The sequence below is a fragment of the Echinops telfairi genome, unplaced genomic scaffold (genome assembly GCF_000313985.2).
Source record: "Echinops telfairi isolate 266 unplaced genomic scaffold, ASM31398v2 ScPeMD7_7458;HRSCAF=8496, whole genome shotgun sequence".
Taxonomy (NCBI): domain Eukaryota; kingdom Metazoa; phylum Chordata; class Mammalia; order Afrosoricida; family Tenrecidae; genus Echinops; species Echinops telfairi.
Window position 1 is genome coordinate 7,292,556 of NW_022111358.1, and position 19,550 is coordinate 7,312,105.

Genomic DNA, 19,550 nt, shown 5'->3' on the forward strand with positions numbered 1-19,550 from the left:
TCCTCATTTTTCCCCTCCCGCATGAGCCCTTGATAGTTTATAAATGGGTATTTTGTCATATCTTGCCGTGTCCGACGTCTCCCTATTTTATTTTAAAGTAATGGTAAAAATCTTAATAATCACAAGTTAGGTGTAGCTTAATTAAATGATTATGGTTAAACCATAAAGTTTATTTCTTAAGTCTTTATCATTTGCACAATATTACATTTTCATTAATGGTAAAAAAAGCAGACTATTTGCATAGGAAAAGAATAACCAGAAAAAGTGATTTGGGTGGTTTTTAATGTAAACTTTTTGTTCCCCCCTGCAGATCCAACATTTAGTCTAATGTTTGATGGCTGTTTTGAAGAAATAAAATTTAGTACTCCTTCTGCAGTAAGTTTTGAATTTTGATGATCGTAGTTAACAGCATAATTATGATTTATTAGAGTATCGATTACAGTTTTAAAATGTGGTTGTTAAATGATATGTTAAAACTTTTTATTTGGGAACCATAAAATCCAACTAAGTCCCCTGCCATTGAGTGGATTCCAACCCACAGTCACCCTCTCCCACAGAACAGACCTGCTCCCGTGGCTTTCGCAGGCTTCATTGGGGTAGAAAGCCTGCTCTTTCCCTTGGAGCAGCTGCTGGTTTCAAACTGTAGACCCTGCTGTTAGCAGCCCAACATGGAACCACTATGCCACCAGGGCTCCTGATTATTTGGGGAAGCTTCTCATTATTAATTTTTTTCTTTGCTTTATGAAAGATCCCCCCCTCCCCCCAAATTAAAGTCTTTAAATCATTTCTAGGCTACCATAAGTGTTCATTTGTTTGTGTTTTTTTTCCACGGTAAGAGTACTGAGGTTAAAAAAAAAAAAAAAAAGAGTACTGAGGTAAATATGCATATTGTTAAGCTGTATGTATATAAAATTAGTTCATTGTGCATTAACATATGTAAACACCCATGTAAGATGAGAATATAGAATATTTCTATCCCCTCCAAAAGTTTTCTTGGGTCCCCTTTTCAGTCGGCAAAGCACCGCCTCTCCACTACTCTGATGCTTGTCTATCGCATAGGTTAGTTTGCCCACTCTGACATTTCATGTCACAGGACACAAACTTAGATCCCGTTTTGTGTGCGTTTGGGTCTTCTTTGGGTCCACATACTGTTTTTCATTTCATTCTTGTTCTCTAGTGGTTACTTAGGCTTGGAGGAAATAGGGAGAGGTGGAGAGTAACTGCTTGTCGACCAGATTCATTTTTTGTAGTGATGAAAGTGTTCTGGAATTATAGAATGGTAATGGTTGTAGCATTACCACAGAAACCACTGAAGTGTACACTGAGACAAATTGCATAGACAAATTGCATGGTATAAGAATTATATCACATTACAACTTTTTTTTTTTCAGTGTAGTGCTTACACGTTAGGCTTAAATCCGCATTGTCAGTATTCGAAACTACCAATAGCTCCATGGGAGAAAGACTGGGCTTTCTACTCCGATAAACAGTTAAATATAGACTCAGACACCCACAGAGGGTCGCTATGAGTCAGCACTGACTTCATGGCAGTGAGTTTAGTTTGGAGTCTGGATTGAGGTACGTGTGCTAAAAAACAATATAAACATCAGATAGAAGACTTAGTACAAAACCAGGATGGTAAAATAATCCACGATTTATACTGATCTCATCTTAAATTACTATTTTGGATATACTAAACGACCTAATTTAAATTAGTTAAGTTTTTATAATTTTGCCCTGTATGAACTGTGCTATACGCATGCACATGGCCATCTTTGCAGCAGCACATCCCAAACTTGTGTAGCTTACCTATATGCCCACTTGTAAATTAGTGTTATTTCTCTATGACTTGCATTATCTTTTTATTGAAATAGCAGTGCTCTTAGCTCTAGATCATAGGTTCTCAAACTTATTTTGTGTACTGCACCCACTTGGGGGTGAAAATGAGCACAGGCTCCCCTACCCTGTAATTATCTAGGATAATGTGTAGCTATCTGCTTCTATAACCTCCTGGATTATTCCAGTGCCCCTCATGGAGTGGTATCACCCACTTTGGGAACTACTGTTATAGTTCTTTCCTTCATTCTTGCCAGATTTTTTTAAATTTTATTTTTTACATATTTTTTATTTTTATTTTTTGCCAAATTGTGAATTCAACAACCAAAAAAGCCCGTTAATTCTAGTAGTTGTTTTGCTGGTTTCTTAGTATTTTCTGCATAAGCAACCATGTCATCTGTGAGTAGAGACAGTTGTATTACCTTTTTATTTTCCTATCACATTTGTCTCCCCTTTCCCCCTCTTATTGCCATTTTTCATTGGCTAGGACCTTCAGTACAATATTATCCAGAAGTGCTAACAGTCCTTAGCATGTGCCTAATCTTACAGGGCAAGAGACTACTTAGTGTTTTCCCAAGGAGAGTGGTACTGGCTCTATGTAATTTAATTCCTTCTCATTGTTTCTGGAGAGAGCTTCAAAAGGTTCATAGAGAAATGTCATGATCTTTCTATTTTATTTCTCTGAATTTTCGTAGTCCCCTCATATTTCTCTGCCAAGATTTTCTATGTGGTCATTCATAATGAATGTTTTACTTAAGCTCCTTTAAAACTCCGAGTCTGCGTCTTAGTCATCTTGTGATCAGTCTCTGCTGATTGTCTTCCTCCTTTTCTTTTTTATTAAATACTTTTATTGGGGGGGCATACATCTCATCACAATTCATGCATTCATCCAGTATGTCAAGCACATTTGCACATATGCTGCCATCATCATTTTCAAAGCATTCTCTTCCCATTTGAGCCCTGATAATCAGCTCCCCATTTCTTCCCTTTCTGTCCCCTGCCTGCCCTCCCTCCCTCACGAACCCTTGATAAGTTATAGATTATTATTTTCATATCTAACATCGTCCTCTGTTGCCCCTCACCCACTTTTCCATTGTTCATCCCCTTGGGAGGGGCTTATATGTTGATCCTTGTGATAGATTCCTCCTTCCTCCTCCGACACCCCCCTAATCCTGGCATCTCTACTCTCATTGTTGGCCCTGAGGGGTTTATCTATCCTGGATTTCCTGTGTTGTGGGCTCTTACCTGTAGCAGTGTGCATGTTCTGGTCTAATCCGATTTGTAAGGTAGAATTGAGGTCATGATAGTGGGGGGAAGAATGCACCCAAGAACTAGAGGAAAGTTGTGTGTTTCATCAGTGCTATACTGCACCCTGACTGGCTCATCTCTTCCCTGTGACCCCTCTGTGAGGGGACGTCCAATTGTCTCCACTCCATGCTCCCCTGTGCCCTACCTCAGTCACATTGGGTATGATTTTATTCTGGGTCTTAGATGCCTGATACCTGATCCCTTCGGCACCTTGTGATCACACAGGCTGGTGTGCTTCTTCCATGTGGGTTTTGTTGCTTCTGAGCTAGATGGCCGCTTGTTTATCTTCAAACCTTTAAGACCCCAGACGCTATATCATTTGATAGCCAGGCACCATCAGCTTTCTTCACCATATTTGCTTATGTACCCATTTTTGTCTTCAGTGATCATGTCGGGAAGGTGAGCATCACAGAATGCCAAATTATTAGAACAAAGTGTTCTTGTGTTGGAGTACTTGAGTTGAGGCCCAATGTCCATCTGCAACCGTAATTCTTAACATATAGATATGAATACATAGTTCTATTCCCCTCTCGTTAGATTTATATTTACATATGTACATGCCTGTATTTAGACCTCTATAAATGTCCTTTGCCTTCTGGTTCTTTCCTCTATTTCCTTTTTACTTTCCTCTTGTCCCACCATCATGTTCGACCGTCATTTGGATTTAGTAATTCCTCACTGCTACATTGCCCTTGATTAAGCCCCACTGGGCATCCTACACCCTTTTCTCCATTGATTTTAGTTCACTTGTTGTTCCCTTATACCTGGGTTGGTTTCCCCACTTCCTTTCTCCCACCTCCCCTTCTCCTGTATCCCCCTGGAACCATTGTTCCTGTTCTTTTCATCTCCGAATTATTTATCCTGCCTATCTTATCTAGATAGACATGCAGAGATAATAATATGCACAAAAACAAGACAGAGCAAAACAAAGCAACAAAACAAAACACCAACGACCAAAAAAAAGAAAAGCTTAAAAAAAGAAAGAAAAGCTTATAAATAGTTCAAGGTCTGTTTGTTGACCTTTAGGAGTGTTTTCCAGTCCAGTCTGTTCTGTTGCATGCCCTTAGTATTTTGCCTTGGTGTGATGGGGTCAGATTGGGTACAATTCCCGCACTGTCTCCAGTGTTGTCCCCGGAGCGCTATGGGTCAGTGAGGGATGGCTTGTCTCGTAGTGGGGCTGGCCTTATGGTCCTTTCTGTGCTTTGGCTGTTCTGAACGGGAATGTGGTCCTCAGGGCTTGGTGGGCCAGGATATCCTCCACTCTCTCTTCCTCTCCCTTCGTGTGCTCTGATCAGACATGTCCCTCTCCCTGAGCTGTAGCTTCAGTGCTGTCCTCTGAAGTGCATTCTTCTGGGGGGAGGAGTGGCTGTCCATATAGTTGGGATTGGGGCCAGCCAGTTGTTCTACCTTTATTGGTAGAATCTCTGGTCTTTTTCTAGGACCTTTCCTCATATTTTAGCCACTGTAATCATCCCAAATTCTTGTTCTCTGGTTTTTCAAACCAGTAACACCATGCATTTCTATCTGAGTTTTTGTCAACTCTGCTGCACCCTCTCCTCAGTTGAAAAGCAATCAAAAAAACAAAAAAGGTGAGGGCTTACCCAGAACGATACTCCTTTTCCCTCGAGTTTTAACCAGCTTTTGCTCACTTCTGGTGCCTCCAAATATGGTTTTTTTTAAGTTAGTCATAGAGTTTATAGTAATTATTAGTGGAAGAGTTTATTTGATAGCAACTACTTCATTGTACAAAATAGAATTCCTAGTTTGGAAGAGAAGTGTGTGGGACTAATGTCTATCTATAGAATAAACCTAGTTTACTATGAAAGTAAAATCCTGATAGTCTTATGAAATGTAAATACAATTTTATTTATTTTAGTTTTCCAAGGTAAAAAGTGTTATATGATCAACAATGAGAGAGAATTGTGTGCTTAAGCAGATTTACAGTTACTTACCAACCAAGCCCACTCCCATCCAGTGCATTCTGATTCATAGTGACCCTGCAGGACAAGAGAACTGCCCCCTTTGCGTTTCCCAGGTGGTAAGTCTTTATAGGAGCAGAAAGCCTCACCTTTCTTCTGTGTAGCAGGTGGTGGACTCAAACTGCTGACCCTGTGCAGCCTAACGCATAATCCAGTGTGCCACTAGCAATGTAAAAATGTTTGTTGCTCTTAGATAATAAGCAATACTAATAGTACACTAAACAAAATGAAAAAAATTTCACTCTTTTACCTTTATCAAGTCATGATTTTTCCTCCACTTGCATTGTTTACATGCCTATGTGATCTTATGCATGTATTGATATAACTGTAGCAGGTTTTGTAGAAAGCATATAAGGAGTATACTTACTCATTTATAATTTTAAAAGCTGTATGATATTTCATAATATTTCATCAGGCTGTACCGTGGCTTAACCCTAAGGAGTTTTCTCAAGAATTAAAATATCCTCTACTGTACAAGTCAGAGAATTTTTTTGCTGTTTTAGACTAAATGCAATTAAAAAATAAGTATATATAAATGCTTTTATTTTGTTGGCATATTTATTTTTATTTTCATATAGCAGTTTCACACACATGATGAACTTCACAATATTGTGGATTTTCACAAAGTTTGTTTTTATTTTAGATATTGTTCATATGCATTAATGTTGCATTTCTGTTAACTCTGCAACCAAACACATTTCTCTCATCTTTTTGTTTAAAAGCGAAATGTTGCCAGTTACCTACAGATGATCTGCTTAACTGAGAATTTTAGAACTGATGCAAAAGACCTTATCACCTTTCTAACTGCAAATACTTGTGACATCAGAAAGAGCATCCTTTACTTACAATTCTGGATTAAAAGTGGAGGTGGATTTTTAGAAGAGAGACCCTTATTCCTTTATGGTAAGTTGATCTGCTGTAAAATAAATTTTCATAGTGGATCACTATTTAAAAATTTATGCTATTCCAGATCATCTGACATCTTATCAACTTTTGATCATCAGTTACCACTTTAATCTTCAAAATACATATATATGCCCACTATGGATAGAGAGGTTTTCATAAAATGTTTTGTAAATATTAAATATGGGTAAATAGAGTTAGTTTAACTTAGCTTAGAAACATGATTTCTTTCTCTTCTCTGCTATTTAATGTACAGCCTCCAAAATGTAGTTTACCTCTGTGAGCTTGTTCACTTAAAGATGAGTGCCCTAAACTAAAATCAGACCTTCATCTTTTTCCGCTTGTGATCCTTTTTCAGCCCCAAAATTTGCAACACAGGCAAGCATTGCCAGAAACACCTCCGATTCACGACAACACTTGATTTTGAGTTAATTTTTGGTTGGTGCGTGCGTGCTCAGAAACTTTTTGCTTGTGCCATTCTTTTTCTCACACCCCCCCTTCAGTTACCCCGTGTGGAGCTTTGAGTCACCTTTTATTTTGTAGTTGTTCTTTTACAATCATCAAAAATAGTATGCCTTACACATTTACAAGCATAGGGTTTCTGAACAAACAAATAGAATTGTATATACCATTCTGCCAACTTCCTTCTTTCCCTTATTAAAACCATACAGGGCATTTTTCAATGTCAGCATATATAGCTATACTTCATTCATTGTGTACGCCTGTAACATAATTAAGGTCCCTTTAGCTTCTTCCATAGTCTGTAATTCTCTCAGTTGTTTGGCTTTTTTATCCTTACTGGTCTCTAGTCATCATTGTGACCAAACGTGAGTCATGGATGTACCGAGCACTTTCTCCATGCCGGGCTCTGGGAGTGTATGAGTAAGACGCATACCTCCCTGAAGAATTTGTAGTTTGTGTTTTCCATGTTCCACAGTTGCTGCTTCAGTTACAGCCCCTACTTTGGGAAACGTACTCAAAGTGAAGTTCTGTGCTGTTAAGCTCTTATTTTTTTCTTTAATCTGTTAAAGTTTTTAGTGTGATATTCTTTTTCAAATTAGACACACATACATATTTAATTTAGTGTAAGCTAGTGCCTTTAACGATTTTTGAGATGTAAATATGAGAAATACAGTGTAGAAATTATCTTGTTTTAAAGCAAAACAAAACAAATAGTTGATAACTATTTAATGCCATTTTCCCAAACCAAGTCCATTCTTATTGAGGTGACTGATTCGGAGGCACTCTGTAGGGAAGTGTAACACTGCCCCGTAGGGTTTCCACGTCTATACGTGCGTACAGAGCGGCCTGTCACACCTTCCTCTCGTGGAGCAGTAGTGAGCCCTAAGTACTGACTTTAGAGACATTTGTGGACATTTAAATTATCTTCAGCTTTGTATTCCAGTTAAAGTGCAGTAACTATCATTATATTTACAGTTTTTAATTACCTGTGATTACTTCTTTCTGAAGTATGGCTGAGGGTCAAAGGCAATATATATTTTACCGTTTAATAGGTATTACCAACTTGTAGTCATAAAATACTTATCAGAATCAACTGATGAGGGAGTCATTAGAACAGAACCCCATCGAAAGTTGAGGGTTACTTATAATTAATGGTTTGCTGTGAAATATGTTGAAATATATATAGCTACAACTTTCCTGTGATGTTAAAAAAAATAAAATAAAATAAAGCTTTCCTGTGTTAATATAGGTGGAAATGGCAGGAACGGCCAACCAGTTGGCTCTGAAAATGCTGCTGATTCCAAGAAACATTCTAAAAATTCTAAAAAGAATCCTACAGATCTTCCCAAATGTGATACTGGCTGTGTTGAGACTTTGTTTGGGCTTAAGAACATTTTTCTTGCTTCTGAAGATGTATTTTCATTTTTAAAGGTATTTTGAATGTCTAGTTTGCAATATTAAGTGTTGGATTTTTTTTAATCTCAGTACTCACTTTTATCATTTAGATATCACAAGGTTAACTGAAATAAGCCTATAATGTTTGTAGATTTTATATTTCTCATTTTAACACATTCTATCTCTTTGCAAAATGGTGTAGTGGCATTGCTCTTAATGCACGCCATCTGATTAAGAATAGGATTTATATAAATTTTTATAAAAGAATAGGATTTATAAATGTTTTGAATAAAATGATTTCAGAAAAGTTTTTTTTTTAATGAGATTCAAATTATTGAATTACTAAATGTTATCTGTTCTAAGTGTTGTTTTAGAGAAGCTTTGTATAACCAAACAAAATATTGCCTGATCTGTACCATCTTAAATATTAGGTCATTTAATTCTACAAATAGTGTAAGTCAATATTTTAGGGTTATATGATATTGTATTACTGTATAAAGGAATATATATTAATAAAATTATGAGGTAAAGTGGCTCAGTATTTTGAAGTGAGAATAGGGATTCTTACTCCTATTGATAAAAAAAGTTCACACTATGTACGGTTATAATATTTTTTCTCAAAATCCCTTTTCAGCACAAAATCACAACAAAGGAAGAGTGGCATAAACTCATCCAGCTGCTTACAGAATTCCAAACCCGGAGTGTGGATTTTTTATATAGTAATCTTGAGTTCACTCTACCATTACCAGTTGAGGCCATTCCAGAAACACACAGCCTCTGTGGACTGTCAGAAACTGTGGGTGCCAGCCCAGCCGTGGACAGTGGGACACGCCTTGCTGGGAACCATTCTGAAGGACAGCAGCCATCAAAGAAGTCACACAAAAAGAGACGTAAGAAAAAGATGGTCCTTCTAGACGATAGTGACTTATTTGACAACAACGCGGACTTTTCTCGTGAATCGATTAGCCTGCCCCCGGCTTCTGTGTCTGGCGCAGACGAGCGCAAAGACAAAGACGGCGAAAACACGCCCGAGACGAGGAAGCGAAATGCATGTTTAGACTCCGACCACGATGGCATTTCTCGCAGCCCTCAAACCCCAGCTGAAAAAGAGTGCTCTGCCCTTGTTTCTCATTGTTTAAATTCCCTCACAGAGTTCATGGATAACATGTCCTTCTTAGATGCTCTTCTGCCAGAGGTGAAGGGGCAAAGCGAAGGGGGTAAACATGACTTCAGTTGGACCAAAGGGAAGGTTAAGAACGGGCTTTGTGATGCGTTTACTCCTGGGAGTAACGAGGACGGGTGGCCGCCTCAGCGCTCTGCAGAACTAAGGGCAGTTGTAGAAGCTCTCTGCTTCACTGAGTGCTCTTCCGCTATCGCAAAAGCAATGGAGGCCTCCTTACATTCTTGCAAGAACTTCGGAAGAGACCCAACCAGAGCGCTTACGCTGGATGTTTCCAAACAGCGCACCCACGTCTACTTCAGCCAATCAGCAGCCGATTTAGAGTAAGCCTTCTTCTTACTTCATATTTTCATTAATAACTGGTAATGGAGATGACTTAGGTTTCTATTAATTTTGAAATTTATAGGTCTTGGTAAGCCGACCTTTATTGATCTTGATAAACCCATAATATTAATAATACGGCTTCTAGTGAGATAGCAAGGAGACAAGCCTGATTGCTGGAAAGAGAAATGATGAGATCAGGATGAGCTAGATTTTGGAGACTCTTATTTTTTTTTAATTTCAGTTCACATTTAATTTCCCAACACAGCTGGATTTTGGAGACTCTTGAATGACCGAAGAAGGGTCTGGACTTGGTGTGGCGGGTATTGGTAGTAAATGAAGACTTTTCAGTATGGACGTGAGAGATGTATTGAAAATGATAAAAGATAAAATGCAGTCCAGTCTAGGCCTGAGACAAGGACACTTTTTTTTTTTTTAGAATTGTCACGTTTTCTTAAAAAGGCTTCCATTTTATTTCGCAGCAGTGCACAGAAGAGGATAGCTGTCGTGAAAAGTGTATTTTCTAGTCGGTCTCTTTTGAACCTGAGTAACAGACAAGCTGGTGTGATTGAGTACTTGCCAACTCTGCGAAGCATTTGTAGGACTGAGAAGTTAAAAGAACAAGGGAAAAGTAAAAGAAGGTAAAACTTCCATGAAAAAAGAACATTTTAGGCAGTTGTTTCAACATTAATGTTTTCATCAGGTAACAGCTCTAAAATTAAATGATATTTTCTTTGTTATTTTGGTAGGTTCCTGCATTATTTTGAAGGAATCCATCTTGACATTTCTAAAGAGACTATGGCGGCTTTAGCAGCAGACTTCCCCTAGTATTCCACCTGAATTACGCTTTGTACAGATTGTCATCACTATGTGGTCCTTAATATGCATTTTTATATTGTCAATTTTTATGAAAGAGCTTTGGTCTCTTTAATGTACATTGAAAAGTCTATTTGTATATTTTTTACTAGTGTACAAATATTTTAAATGGAAAATTTGAGTAACGTGTTGTATATATGATTGTGGTAGTATTTTTATTGCTCAGGATTTCTTATATTACATGATTTAGCTTTGTTAGAGTGGTTTTATATGTAAGCTATTTCTAGAAGGTGAGTTCTCAAAGATATTTCAGTGCTAAATTAATTTTCTTTGACCCACTCCTTCCCAAGTATTAGTGCTCTGTTGAATTGTAAATATGGATCACTTAGATAGATAGTAATCTTCTTACAATAAGTTTACAGAATACAAAACTGCATATGTAAATATATAAGGGAAAACTTTCTATGAAGAAAATTATGCTAATTTTTCAAGAACTTGGATCTCCATGATCAATTTTTGTAGTGTATTCCTCCAGCGTATTTTACCATTGAATCACTGAATGTTGACAAAATAAAGAGTATGAATTGTTTTTCATAAATTTTTTTGTATCCGCATATGTGATATGTATTTTACCAAGTCAAATAACTTTTCTTGTACATTTTCCAGTATTTTTATGCCGTTGATGTTTTATTTCATTAAGATATTGATGATGCTATTATATCTCTCTTGGACAAACTGCTATTCATTAAAATAAACTAAAGGGAATTCTATTATAGGATTGCTACATAATCGCCATTTCCACGTAAGGCTACTATTTGTAGAAAAAAGGATATTTTTAATTACAGGAATTCAAAATATCACATTTCACTTTAAAGGTATTTTACAATCAGATAATCGAGTGTATCTTAAGTGATGCCCTATTTCCAGTGTGTATAGTATGTGTGACCTCAATATTCAGATGTTTATCTGTTGTAGTATATTTTTTAACTCCAGGAGCCTGGACCCTAATTTTGTACGGTTTTGAAAAATATAATCATATCTATTTTCAATATGTATGAAGTTGCATTCTTATCTCATATATTTTCACCTTAACTTTTTTTTCCATCATTGTATTGGGGGCTCATACAACTCTTACCACAGTCCATACATCCATCCACTGTGTCAAGCACATTTGTACATTTGTTGCCATCATCATTCTCAAAACATTTTCTTTCTGCTTGAGCCCTTAGTATCAGCTCATTTTTTCCCCACCTTAACTTTTATTAATTAGTATATTGATCTAATTAAAGGTCAAAGCTAAAAGGTTTTATGCTGTAAATAGGGAGTTCTGATGTAGTCATCTGGGTGTGTACTTTCTAGTTTATAAGTCTGGATATGGGCTCTGTCATATAGGTCTCATTCCTGTACAGAAGAGAGATTAAGATCTTTTGAAATATATGTATATATAATTTATATAAATTGGCTTTGTTTTAAAATATGTAGAAGAGATGCAAAGGGCAAGGTCTGGGAGGGTCCCCCATATGGCGCTTCTGTGACCTCCATGGTCATTTTACGCTCCCAGGGCATCAGTGACTGCCACCATCTAGGAAGGTCACCCTAGATGTGGGTAGTTTCCGTGTGGGTAATTTTTATTGAGGTTTCTTTACATAAGGCATGATTGAGTGAATCATTATCCATATGGTTTAATTCAACCTCCAGTCCCTGAAGATCAGGCTGGCATCACATGGTGAGCTTTTCTGGCATGGCCTGTGCCCACCCAAAATTAATTAATCCTTAATATAAACTTCCAGAAGTGATATAGAGCCCTCATTAATAACAAAAACCCTTCGATCACTTAGGACACTCCTTGTATTAAGCTACCTCCCCAGAAACTAGAGACAATGACAAAAATCATTTGGGTAAAGTAATTCTTCACCCTAAGCAACAGCAAGCCTCTCACACGCCTTGGAGGACATGAGAGACGGTGAAGGGCGGTCGGAAGCGCCTTCTGATGGAGATGGAGTTCTGTAGTGAAGCATCTTTTTAAAGTAGATTGACTTATTTCCTCCAGAGTGCAAGAGTTCTTCCACATTTAGACCATTTAACGGTTTTCTTAGTCTATCATTGGCAACATCATTTTCATTAATTATTGAATTATAATTGAGCCAAAATAAAGTGCCATATATACTCGTGCAAAAGCCTTTTTTTCAGCACATTTGTCAAAATCATTTTATTAGGGGCTTGCACATCTCATCACCATACATCCATCCATTGTGTCAAGTACATTTGTACATATGTTGCCATCGTTTTCAAAGTATTTTCTTTCTACTTTAGCCCTTGGTATCAGCTCATCCCCCCTCCTTCTCTCTCATGAAGCCTTGATAATTTATAATTATTTTTTCATGTCTTGCACTGTCCGATGTCTCCCTTTACCCCCTTGTCTGTTGTCCATCCCCCTGGGAGGGGGTTATAGATAGGTCATTTTGATCAGTTCCCCCTATCTCCCCCCACCTTCTTCTTACCCTCCTGGTATGGCTACTCTTAATATTGGTCCCAAGGAGTTTATCTCTCTTGTATTCACTGTGTTTCCAGCTCTTATCTGTACCCATGAACATGCTATGGTCTAGCCAGATTTGTAAGGTAGAATTAGGGTCATGATAGTGGAGGGTTGGAAGCTTTAAAGAACCAGAGAAAAGCTGTATATTTCATCGGTGCTACACTGCACCCTGACTGGCCCGTCTTCTCCCCATGACTCTTCTGTAAGGGGGTGTCCAATTGCCTACAGATTGGCTTTGGGCAACTACTTCACCCTCCCCCCCTCATTCATATTTTGATTTTTCGCTCTGGGTCTCTGATACCTGATCCTATCGACACCTTAAGATCACACAGGCTGGTGTGCTGCTTCCATGTGGACTTTGTTATTTCACAGCTAGATGGCCGTTTGCTTATCTTCAAGCCTTTAAGACCCCAGACGCTATATCTTTTGATAGCCGGGCACCATCAGCTTTCTTTACCACATTTGCTTATGCACCCATTTGTCTTCAGTGATCGTTTTCAGCACATTTTTAATGCAGTTTTTGTGGTAAAATTAGGTGCCTTGGCTGATATTCAGGTCGGCTTATACTTGAGTAGATACAGTAACTCAACAGAACAAAACCACCAAAGATCAAGAACTAATGGAGGTATTTCTGTAAGATTTTGATGAACATTTTTCCTTTAAATTGTTGAGCATATACACAACAAAACATACACTAGTTCAATAGTTTCTATTTGTAGGACACCCTCCTAACCATTCTCTCTTCCCTGAGTTGTCCCTCCTCCATTAACATAAACTCACTGTCCTTCAAGGTCCTGATCTAATCCCTTCACTTACTGTTGTCAATTTGAGCCCATAGAGGTAGTCTTAAAAGAACATTAATAGTCAAAGCAGACATTTTTGGTCGTTACTAGCGACTATCTGGTTTTAATAAGACGTGTGTGTGTGTGTGTGCGCGCACTAATTTTGGTTTACAGTTTAAAGATGATCTCAAGACAATACTTTCAGAGGTTCAGATTCACTTTATTGTGAATAGTATGAAGATTTACCGATTAGCTGTCCATTCAGCAATTCATACATATTTTGTTTCATATCACTGACTGCAGTCCCCACAATATAGCATCGCCTATCCCAGCAGGTGTCCTATTTCCATTCCTCCTTCCTCACCCTTTTGGTCTTTGAGAAAATGCTGCTCTTTTGATCTCGAATGGTTGATTGTTCTAAGGGGAGTGTGCCTCCTTTATGATACAATAAAAGGAGCTAAATCTGAATGCCTGTCAGCATCCTATAATGCTTTTCATGCCCTATCGATGTCCACAAATGGCTTTTTTTGACATAGTTCTTTCCAGAAATATGTGGGCAATAATGTCTGGCATGAGCAACTGTTGGGAATCTATTTGCCAAAAGCAGAAAACAACGGCAAGTGGGGGGAGGAGGAAGGGTAGTTTTAGAGGAGGATTGATTTTCTTTTCATCAGACATACATAGTTTGAGATGCCTGCAGCACACCCAAGGTGGAGATGTTTATGCATGTACAGGGCAAAAGCCTCGAACGAGATCAAACTCCTAAGGGGCGGAGGTGATAGGAGAGGAACTCCACTTCGTACACCTGCTTCTGAGAGAGCTCATCTTATAGGCAGGATGATAGCTGATCTGACTGCAGGATGGCAATCATGACACCTACAGCTGAATCATGTCATCCGACCTGTATCTTACCCAGACCCAGCAGGAAAGCAAGAGTCACGTGATGAGAATAACAAAAGCTCTGGCCCAAACTTAAACGAAACTCACCACCACTGAGTCTATGCCAACAGGAATCCACCCTACACGTGAGGCTAACTAGTTTGGAACTGCCAGGTGCTCCCTGTGAGAAAGATGAAGATCCTGCTCCCACACAGATTCATACCATCGGAACCCACAGGGGCAGGTCTAGCTTGTCTCCATGAAGGCCATGGCCGGAAGAGTCACATTACAAATTCACGGCACTGCAAGGGGTGAGAACGTTGCTTCTCATTTCGGCTGTTGGGCAAACATTTCACTGTTAACCACTAAGACCTGAAAGCCACAGAATCTCAAAGCCTAAGTTAAACTTGTTTTCTCATACATTAATCAGATGTTCAAGACCCATTTGTTTTTTTTTGTGTGTGTGTGTGTTTCTGAACTTTTCTTTCTTTTTTTTTTTTTTTAACATTTTATTAGGGCTCATACAACTGTTATCCCAATCCATACACACATCAATTGTGTAAAGTGCATTTGTACATCGTTTCTCAAAACATTTTCTCTCCATTTAACCCCCGACATTAGGTCCTCATTTTTCCCCTCCCTCCCCGCTCCCCCCTCCCACATGAGCCCTTGATAGTTTATAAATGGGTATTTTGTCATATCTTGCCCTGTCCGACGTCTCCCTTCATCCACTTTTTGGTTGTCTGTCCCCCAGGGAGGAGGTCACACACAGTTCCATGTAATCGGTTCCCTCTTTCCTACCCCTTCTCCCTTTACCCTCCCTGTTTTGCCCCTCCCCGCTCCCACTACCATGACTCGAATTCTATCTTGCAAGACTGACTAGACTAGAGGAGGTACACTGGTACAGACAGGAATTGAAAATACAGGGAATCCAGGATGGATGAGCCCTATAGGACCAGTGGTGTGAGTGGCAAAACCCATTTGTTTTATAGCTTAAAAAGAAATAAATATATATATATATCAATGTACTGTGATACAGATTAACCTCAGAATTTTAAGGCTCAAAAACTGCTAGCTCATAGAAGGCAACAGCTTGAAGCAGTGAATCATAGAGCTCCTCGACTCTGTTCTGTTCGGTAGAAGAAAACATCTGTCTGTACTGGACCACTTTATCCAATGGGAAGGATACTCGAGGCTCGGCCTTCAGGACAGACTCAGAGAGAAACAGCTTCACAAGCTCTTTCCCACTTGTCCTCGTGTCTCCGATCATTAGCTCAAAGTGCTTTCCCACTGCACTCCGGTTCATGCTCAGCACCTGGTGCTGGCCATCTTGGGCAAATGTCTTATTTAACAAGGTGTACAGCATAGCTTCCACGATATGAAAGTGTAACAGTATCGGGAACAGCGAGGAATTCTGAATTGGAAGTCCGTTTTTTTCCAGAACATAGATGTCAGCTGTGGGCATCTTTGAAATGACAGAAGACATCTTTAAGATAAAACAAAAAAACACAGTAAGCAGAAATCATGGCATTTTAATGTCTAGGTTCCCCACCCTATTGGAAGACATTATAATCAGGGTATTCAAATTGCCCTTGCCAATTCTGGAATAACTGAAAAGACATTATTTGGAGGAGAGCTAAGTTCTGGGCATGGTTCTGTCGGGAGCAAATGGAGCTCAGGCAAGTGGCTTAATCCTTCTAGGCATCGGTTATTTCTACAGGAGGCCTGGTTATTTCTCAATTCCATTTTGGTCTTCTGATTAGACAGTTTAGAACGGTCTCACTCATCTTTAGAATAAGTAGCCTAGAATCAATCAGCTAGCTCTCCAATGATTAACTTAAAACGACTTGAACCTGTTCTCACATGTATGCGTAGCTGATGGTGCTGACGTTCTAAAACATTTAGAACCGTATACGTTGCCATCATTGAATGACGTGAAAAAAGATTCAACAGAAAACGATCACGGAGCTAAGTGCCAAAAGAAAGTCCATCCTCCGGACTTTATACATTCTGTTGGAGACTAGACACGGTGCTCCAGGAGGCAGATCTGCGAGGCCCACCTGTCTTACCTCTTCTAAGTAGGCCGCTGACAGGTATGTTCCTTTTGTCATTTGGCAGCTTTCGTCCTGCTGCCAGTCCAGCAGTGCCATGTTCCGATCAAGGTGGGCCCAGGCAATTCTTCGGGTACCAAAAACAATAGATACGATACTATTAATTGCCTGAAACAAAAAGGCTGTTTTAGAAGTGGAAACAGTTACACAATTTGAACTATGTCCTCAGAACACCTAATCAGTTTCTGTACCATGAACAAATTCCCAGTCTGAATGGAGAGCTTTTTTCAAAAATGCCAGTTACGTACTGCTAAAGGGTAGCCAGTAGGATCAGTTGATTGACAAGGAACCTCTTTCTCATTCCAGGGCACCTAGCCAAAGCAGGCATTCAAATCTGCAAATGTTGGTAGAGACTATTCGAGATAAGGGGAAGCAAGGACAGGGTCTCATACATGACAAGAAATGCTAGCACCCGGCAGTCTCTGAAGAGAGGAGTGTCGGGAGACATTGGAGGACTAGAGGAAGGAGTCAACACAACGTTCTTCCAATCAGATGTCTGCAGAGGTGGAGGCTGTTTGTCACTCTGGAGGCTGTTTGTCACTCCCTCACAGGATGGTTGTAAAGGCAGCCAGCAGGAGAAGGACAGGCAGAGGAAGGGAGACTTCTGCAAAGTGAAGTAGCTTGCTTTTTCTCAGTGATAAGCAGCCTGCAAAGCATGTAACATGGGGGAATGACAAAGATTTACATTGCAGAAATATCACTGCCAGTTACAAGGGAGGCTCCTGATGTGTAACATATGACAGAGTATTAAAAACCTAAGGCAGTGCCAGGTCACTGGACTAGAATTGATATTTGGGCATGAGTGGAGCAGCTTGCCCCTGACTACCCAAAGCTGGCAGTTTGAAACTACCCAAGAGCACCATGGAAGAAAGGTCTGGCAGTCTGCTGCACTAACCATGACAGCCAAGGCACCTGTGGGGCAGTTCTACTCTATACACATTCAAACAAAACAAAGTCATTGCCATCGAGTCAATTCCGACTCCTGGTGACCTTGTAGGGCAGGGTAGAACTGCCCCATGGGTTTCTAAGACTAACTCTTTACAGGAGTAGAAAGCTTCATCTTTCTCTTGTGGGGTGCCTGGTAATTTTGAACTGCTAACCTCTTGGTTAGTAGCCTAAAGCATGATCACTACACCACCGGGGCTTCTCTATACATCCTGGGTCTCACTAGGTCAGAATCACTCCAGGGCAAGAGGTTTGGTTTTTGGATGTGCAGAACTTGCGGGGGAGCGATGTCTACTAGACAGCTGGATCTGTGGTTCTCACTCACTCAGTGGGCAGTTCGGGCTGACTACAGGAGAGTGGCTTCAACTCACTCCCACTCCCACATGGCTCACTGAGTTAGAGCAACAAAGAAACTGCTAGTACGTTCTATAACTACAGAGGCAGAAACATAATTGTATATTCCCCTCCCTTTCACTATTAAGAATCAGAGAAAAATCTTTAAAAGCAGACTAGTCTGGCGGCCTAGACAATGACAGACTACAAGGCTTTTGGTTCCTTCCTTTAGCTTAATGATTCTTAAGGTTAGTGTGCATACGACATATTTAAAACAATGGTTCTCAATCTTTCTTTTTTTTTTTTTTTTTTTACATAAATTAACCCATTTATTACAGGCCAGAGAGGTTTCAGATAGCGGAGCCTCTACTGGTCTTTCAATCCCTTCAGTCTTCTGATGGCGGACTTGACTGTGACAGCAGAGGTGGTATTGTAGGTCCAGGCTCCACCAGCTACCGTTTTCATGCAGGAACCGCAGTGCCAGATGCCCACAGCGCGCCTCTTCATCTTGGTTTTGCCGCAGAAGGAGCAAGTGTACTTGGCATGTTGGCTGATTTCAATTTTCTTCACCATTTTCCTGAGGGAGGCACCGTAACGGGTCCCGTATTTGCCCACGATCCCGACCTTCTTGGTGCGTTTGGCCATCTTGCCGCAAACTAGTCCCAGGCCAGAGAGCGGTTCTCAATCTTTCTAATGCCACGACCCTTGAATACAGTTGCTCATGTTGTGGTGACCCCTAACCATAAAATTATTTTCTTTCTTTTTTTTTAAATCATTTTAGTAGGGGCTCATACAACTCTTATCACAATCCATACATACATCAATTGTGTAAAGCACATTTGTACATTCATTGCCTCATAAAATTATTTTCGTTGTGGGGCTGGCCCCAATCCCAACTCCTAAGTGGACACCTGGCCCTCCCCACAGAAGAATTTATTTCAAAGGCCGGCATTGAATCTGCAGCTCCGGGAGGGACATATCTGATGGGAGCACACGGGAGCAGATGAAGGGGGAGGAGGAGAGAGTGGAGCACATCCTGGCCCACCAGGCCTTGAGAACAATGTTCCCGATTAGAGCAGCCAGTCCACAGAGAGGACCACATGGCTGGCCCCACTATGAGATATGTGGCCCCCTCACTGACCCATGGCCCTGCGGGGGACAGCACCAGAGACACAGTGTGGGAATTTCACCCGATCTGATCCCACCACACCAAGGCAAAACACTAAGGGGGTGCAACAGAACAGCAAGGGAATGGAGCGGCGAGGTCCCCAGGGAATGCTGAAGGTGGACTTTGGGGCCAGGGCATGGTACCCCAACAGTCTGGACTGGAAAACACTCCTAAAGGCCAACAAACAATCCTTGAACTAACTACAAGCTTTTCTTTCTTGTATTTTGTTTTGTTTTTTTGTCATTGATTTGTTGTATATTGTTGCTTGGTTTTGTTCTGTCTTGTTTCTGTGCATGTTATTATCTCCACCGGTCTGTCTAAATAAGATAGGCTGGATGAACAATTGGGAGGAGAAAACAACGGGATGGACAGTTCCCGGGGAAAATGGGAGAAGGGGAGGTGGGGGGAAAGGTAGCAGTGTTAAGAAACCCAGTGATAAGGGAACAAGCAATCCAAATCGGTGGTGAGGAGGGTGTGGGAGGCCTGGTAGGGCATGATCGAGGGGAATGTAACCAAGAGGAATTGCTGAAACCCTGGTGGGGACTGAGCATGATAGTGGGACAAGAGGAAAGTCAAAGGAAATAGAGGAAAGAGCT

At 40.1% G+C, this 19,550-nt stretch overlaps 3 protein-coding genes across 3 annotated transcripts in view; 1 reads left to right on the plus strand and 2 right to left on the minus strand.

Annotated features, from left to right (window-relative positions):
* Nucleotides 1–10,265, plus strand: part of ATAD5 (ATPase family AAA domain containing 5) — a 42,341-nt gene extending 32,076 nt beyond the window's left edge. Inside the window, exons 17-22 of the mRNA XM_045299994.1 lie at nucleotides 311–375; nucleotides 5,846–6,026; nucleotides 7,738–7,919; nucleotides 8,518–9,386; nucleotides 9,867–10,025; nucleotides 10,134–10,265. Of these exons, the coding sequence (XP_045155929.1) occupies nucleotides 311–375; nucleotides 5,846–6,026; nucleotides 7,738–7,919; nucleotides 8,518–9,386; nucleotides 9,867–10,025; nucleotides 10,134–10,212 (1,535 nt within the window). The 3' untranslated portion in view covers nucleotides 10,213–10,265. The remainder of the gene's footprint in view (nucleotides 1–310; nucleotides 376–5,845; nucleotides 6,027–7,737; nucleotides 7,920–8,517; nucleotides 9,387–9,866; nucleotides 10,026–10,133) is intronic.
* Nucleotides 10,266–15,355: 5,090 nt separating this feature from the next.
* Nucleotides 15,356–19,550, minus strand: part of TEFM (transcription elongation factor, mitochondrial) — a 10,006-nt gene continuing 5,811 nt past the window's right edge. Inside the window, exons 3-4 of the mRNA XM_004707341.2 lie at nucleotides 16,467–16,616; nucleotides 15,356–15,883 (exon numbers count right to left, since the gene is read on the minus strand). Of these exons, the coding sequence (XP_004707398.2) occupies nucleotides 15,452–15,883; nucleotides 16,467–16,616 (582 nt within the window). The 3' untranslated portion in view covers nucleotides 15,356–15,451. The remainder of the gene's footprint in view (nucleotides 15,884–16,466; nucleotides 16,617–19,550) is intronic.
* Nucleotides 18,127–18,461, minus strand: LOC105979040 (60S ribosomal protein L37a). The gene has a single exon (XM_013005857.3). It carries the CDS (start codon nucleotides 18,429–18,431, stop codon nucleotides 18,153–18,155), a length of 279 nt encoding a protein of 92 aa, XP_012861311.1. The 5' UTR covers nucleotides 18,432–18,461; the 3' UTR covers nucleotides 18,127–18,152.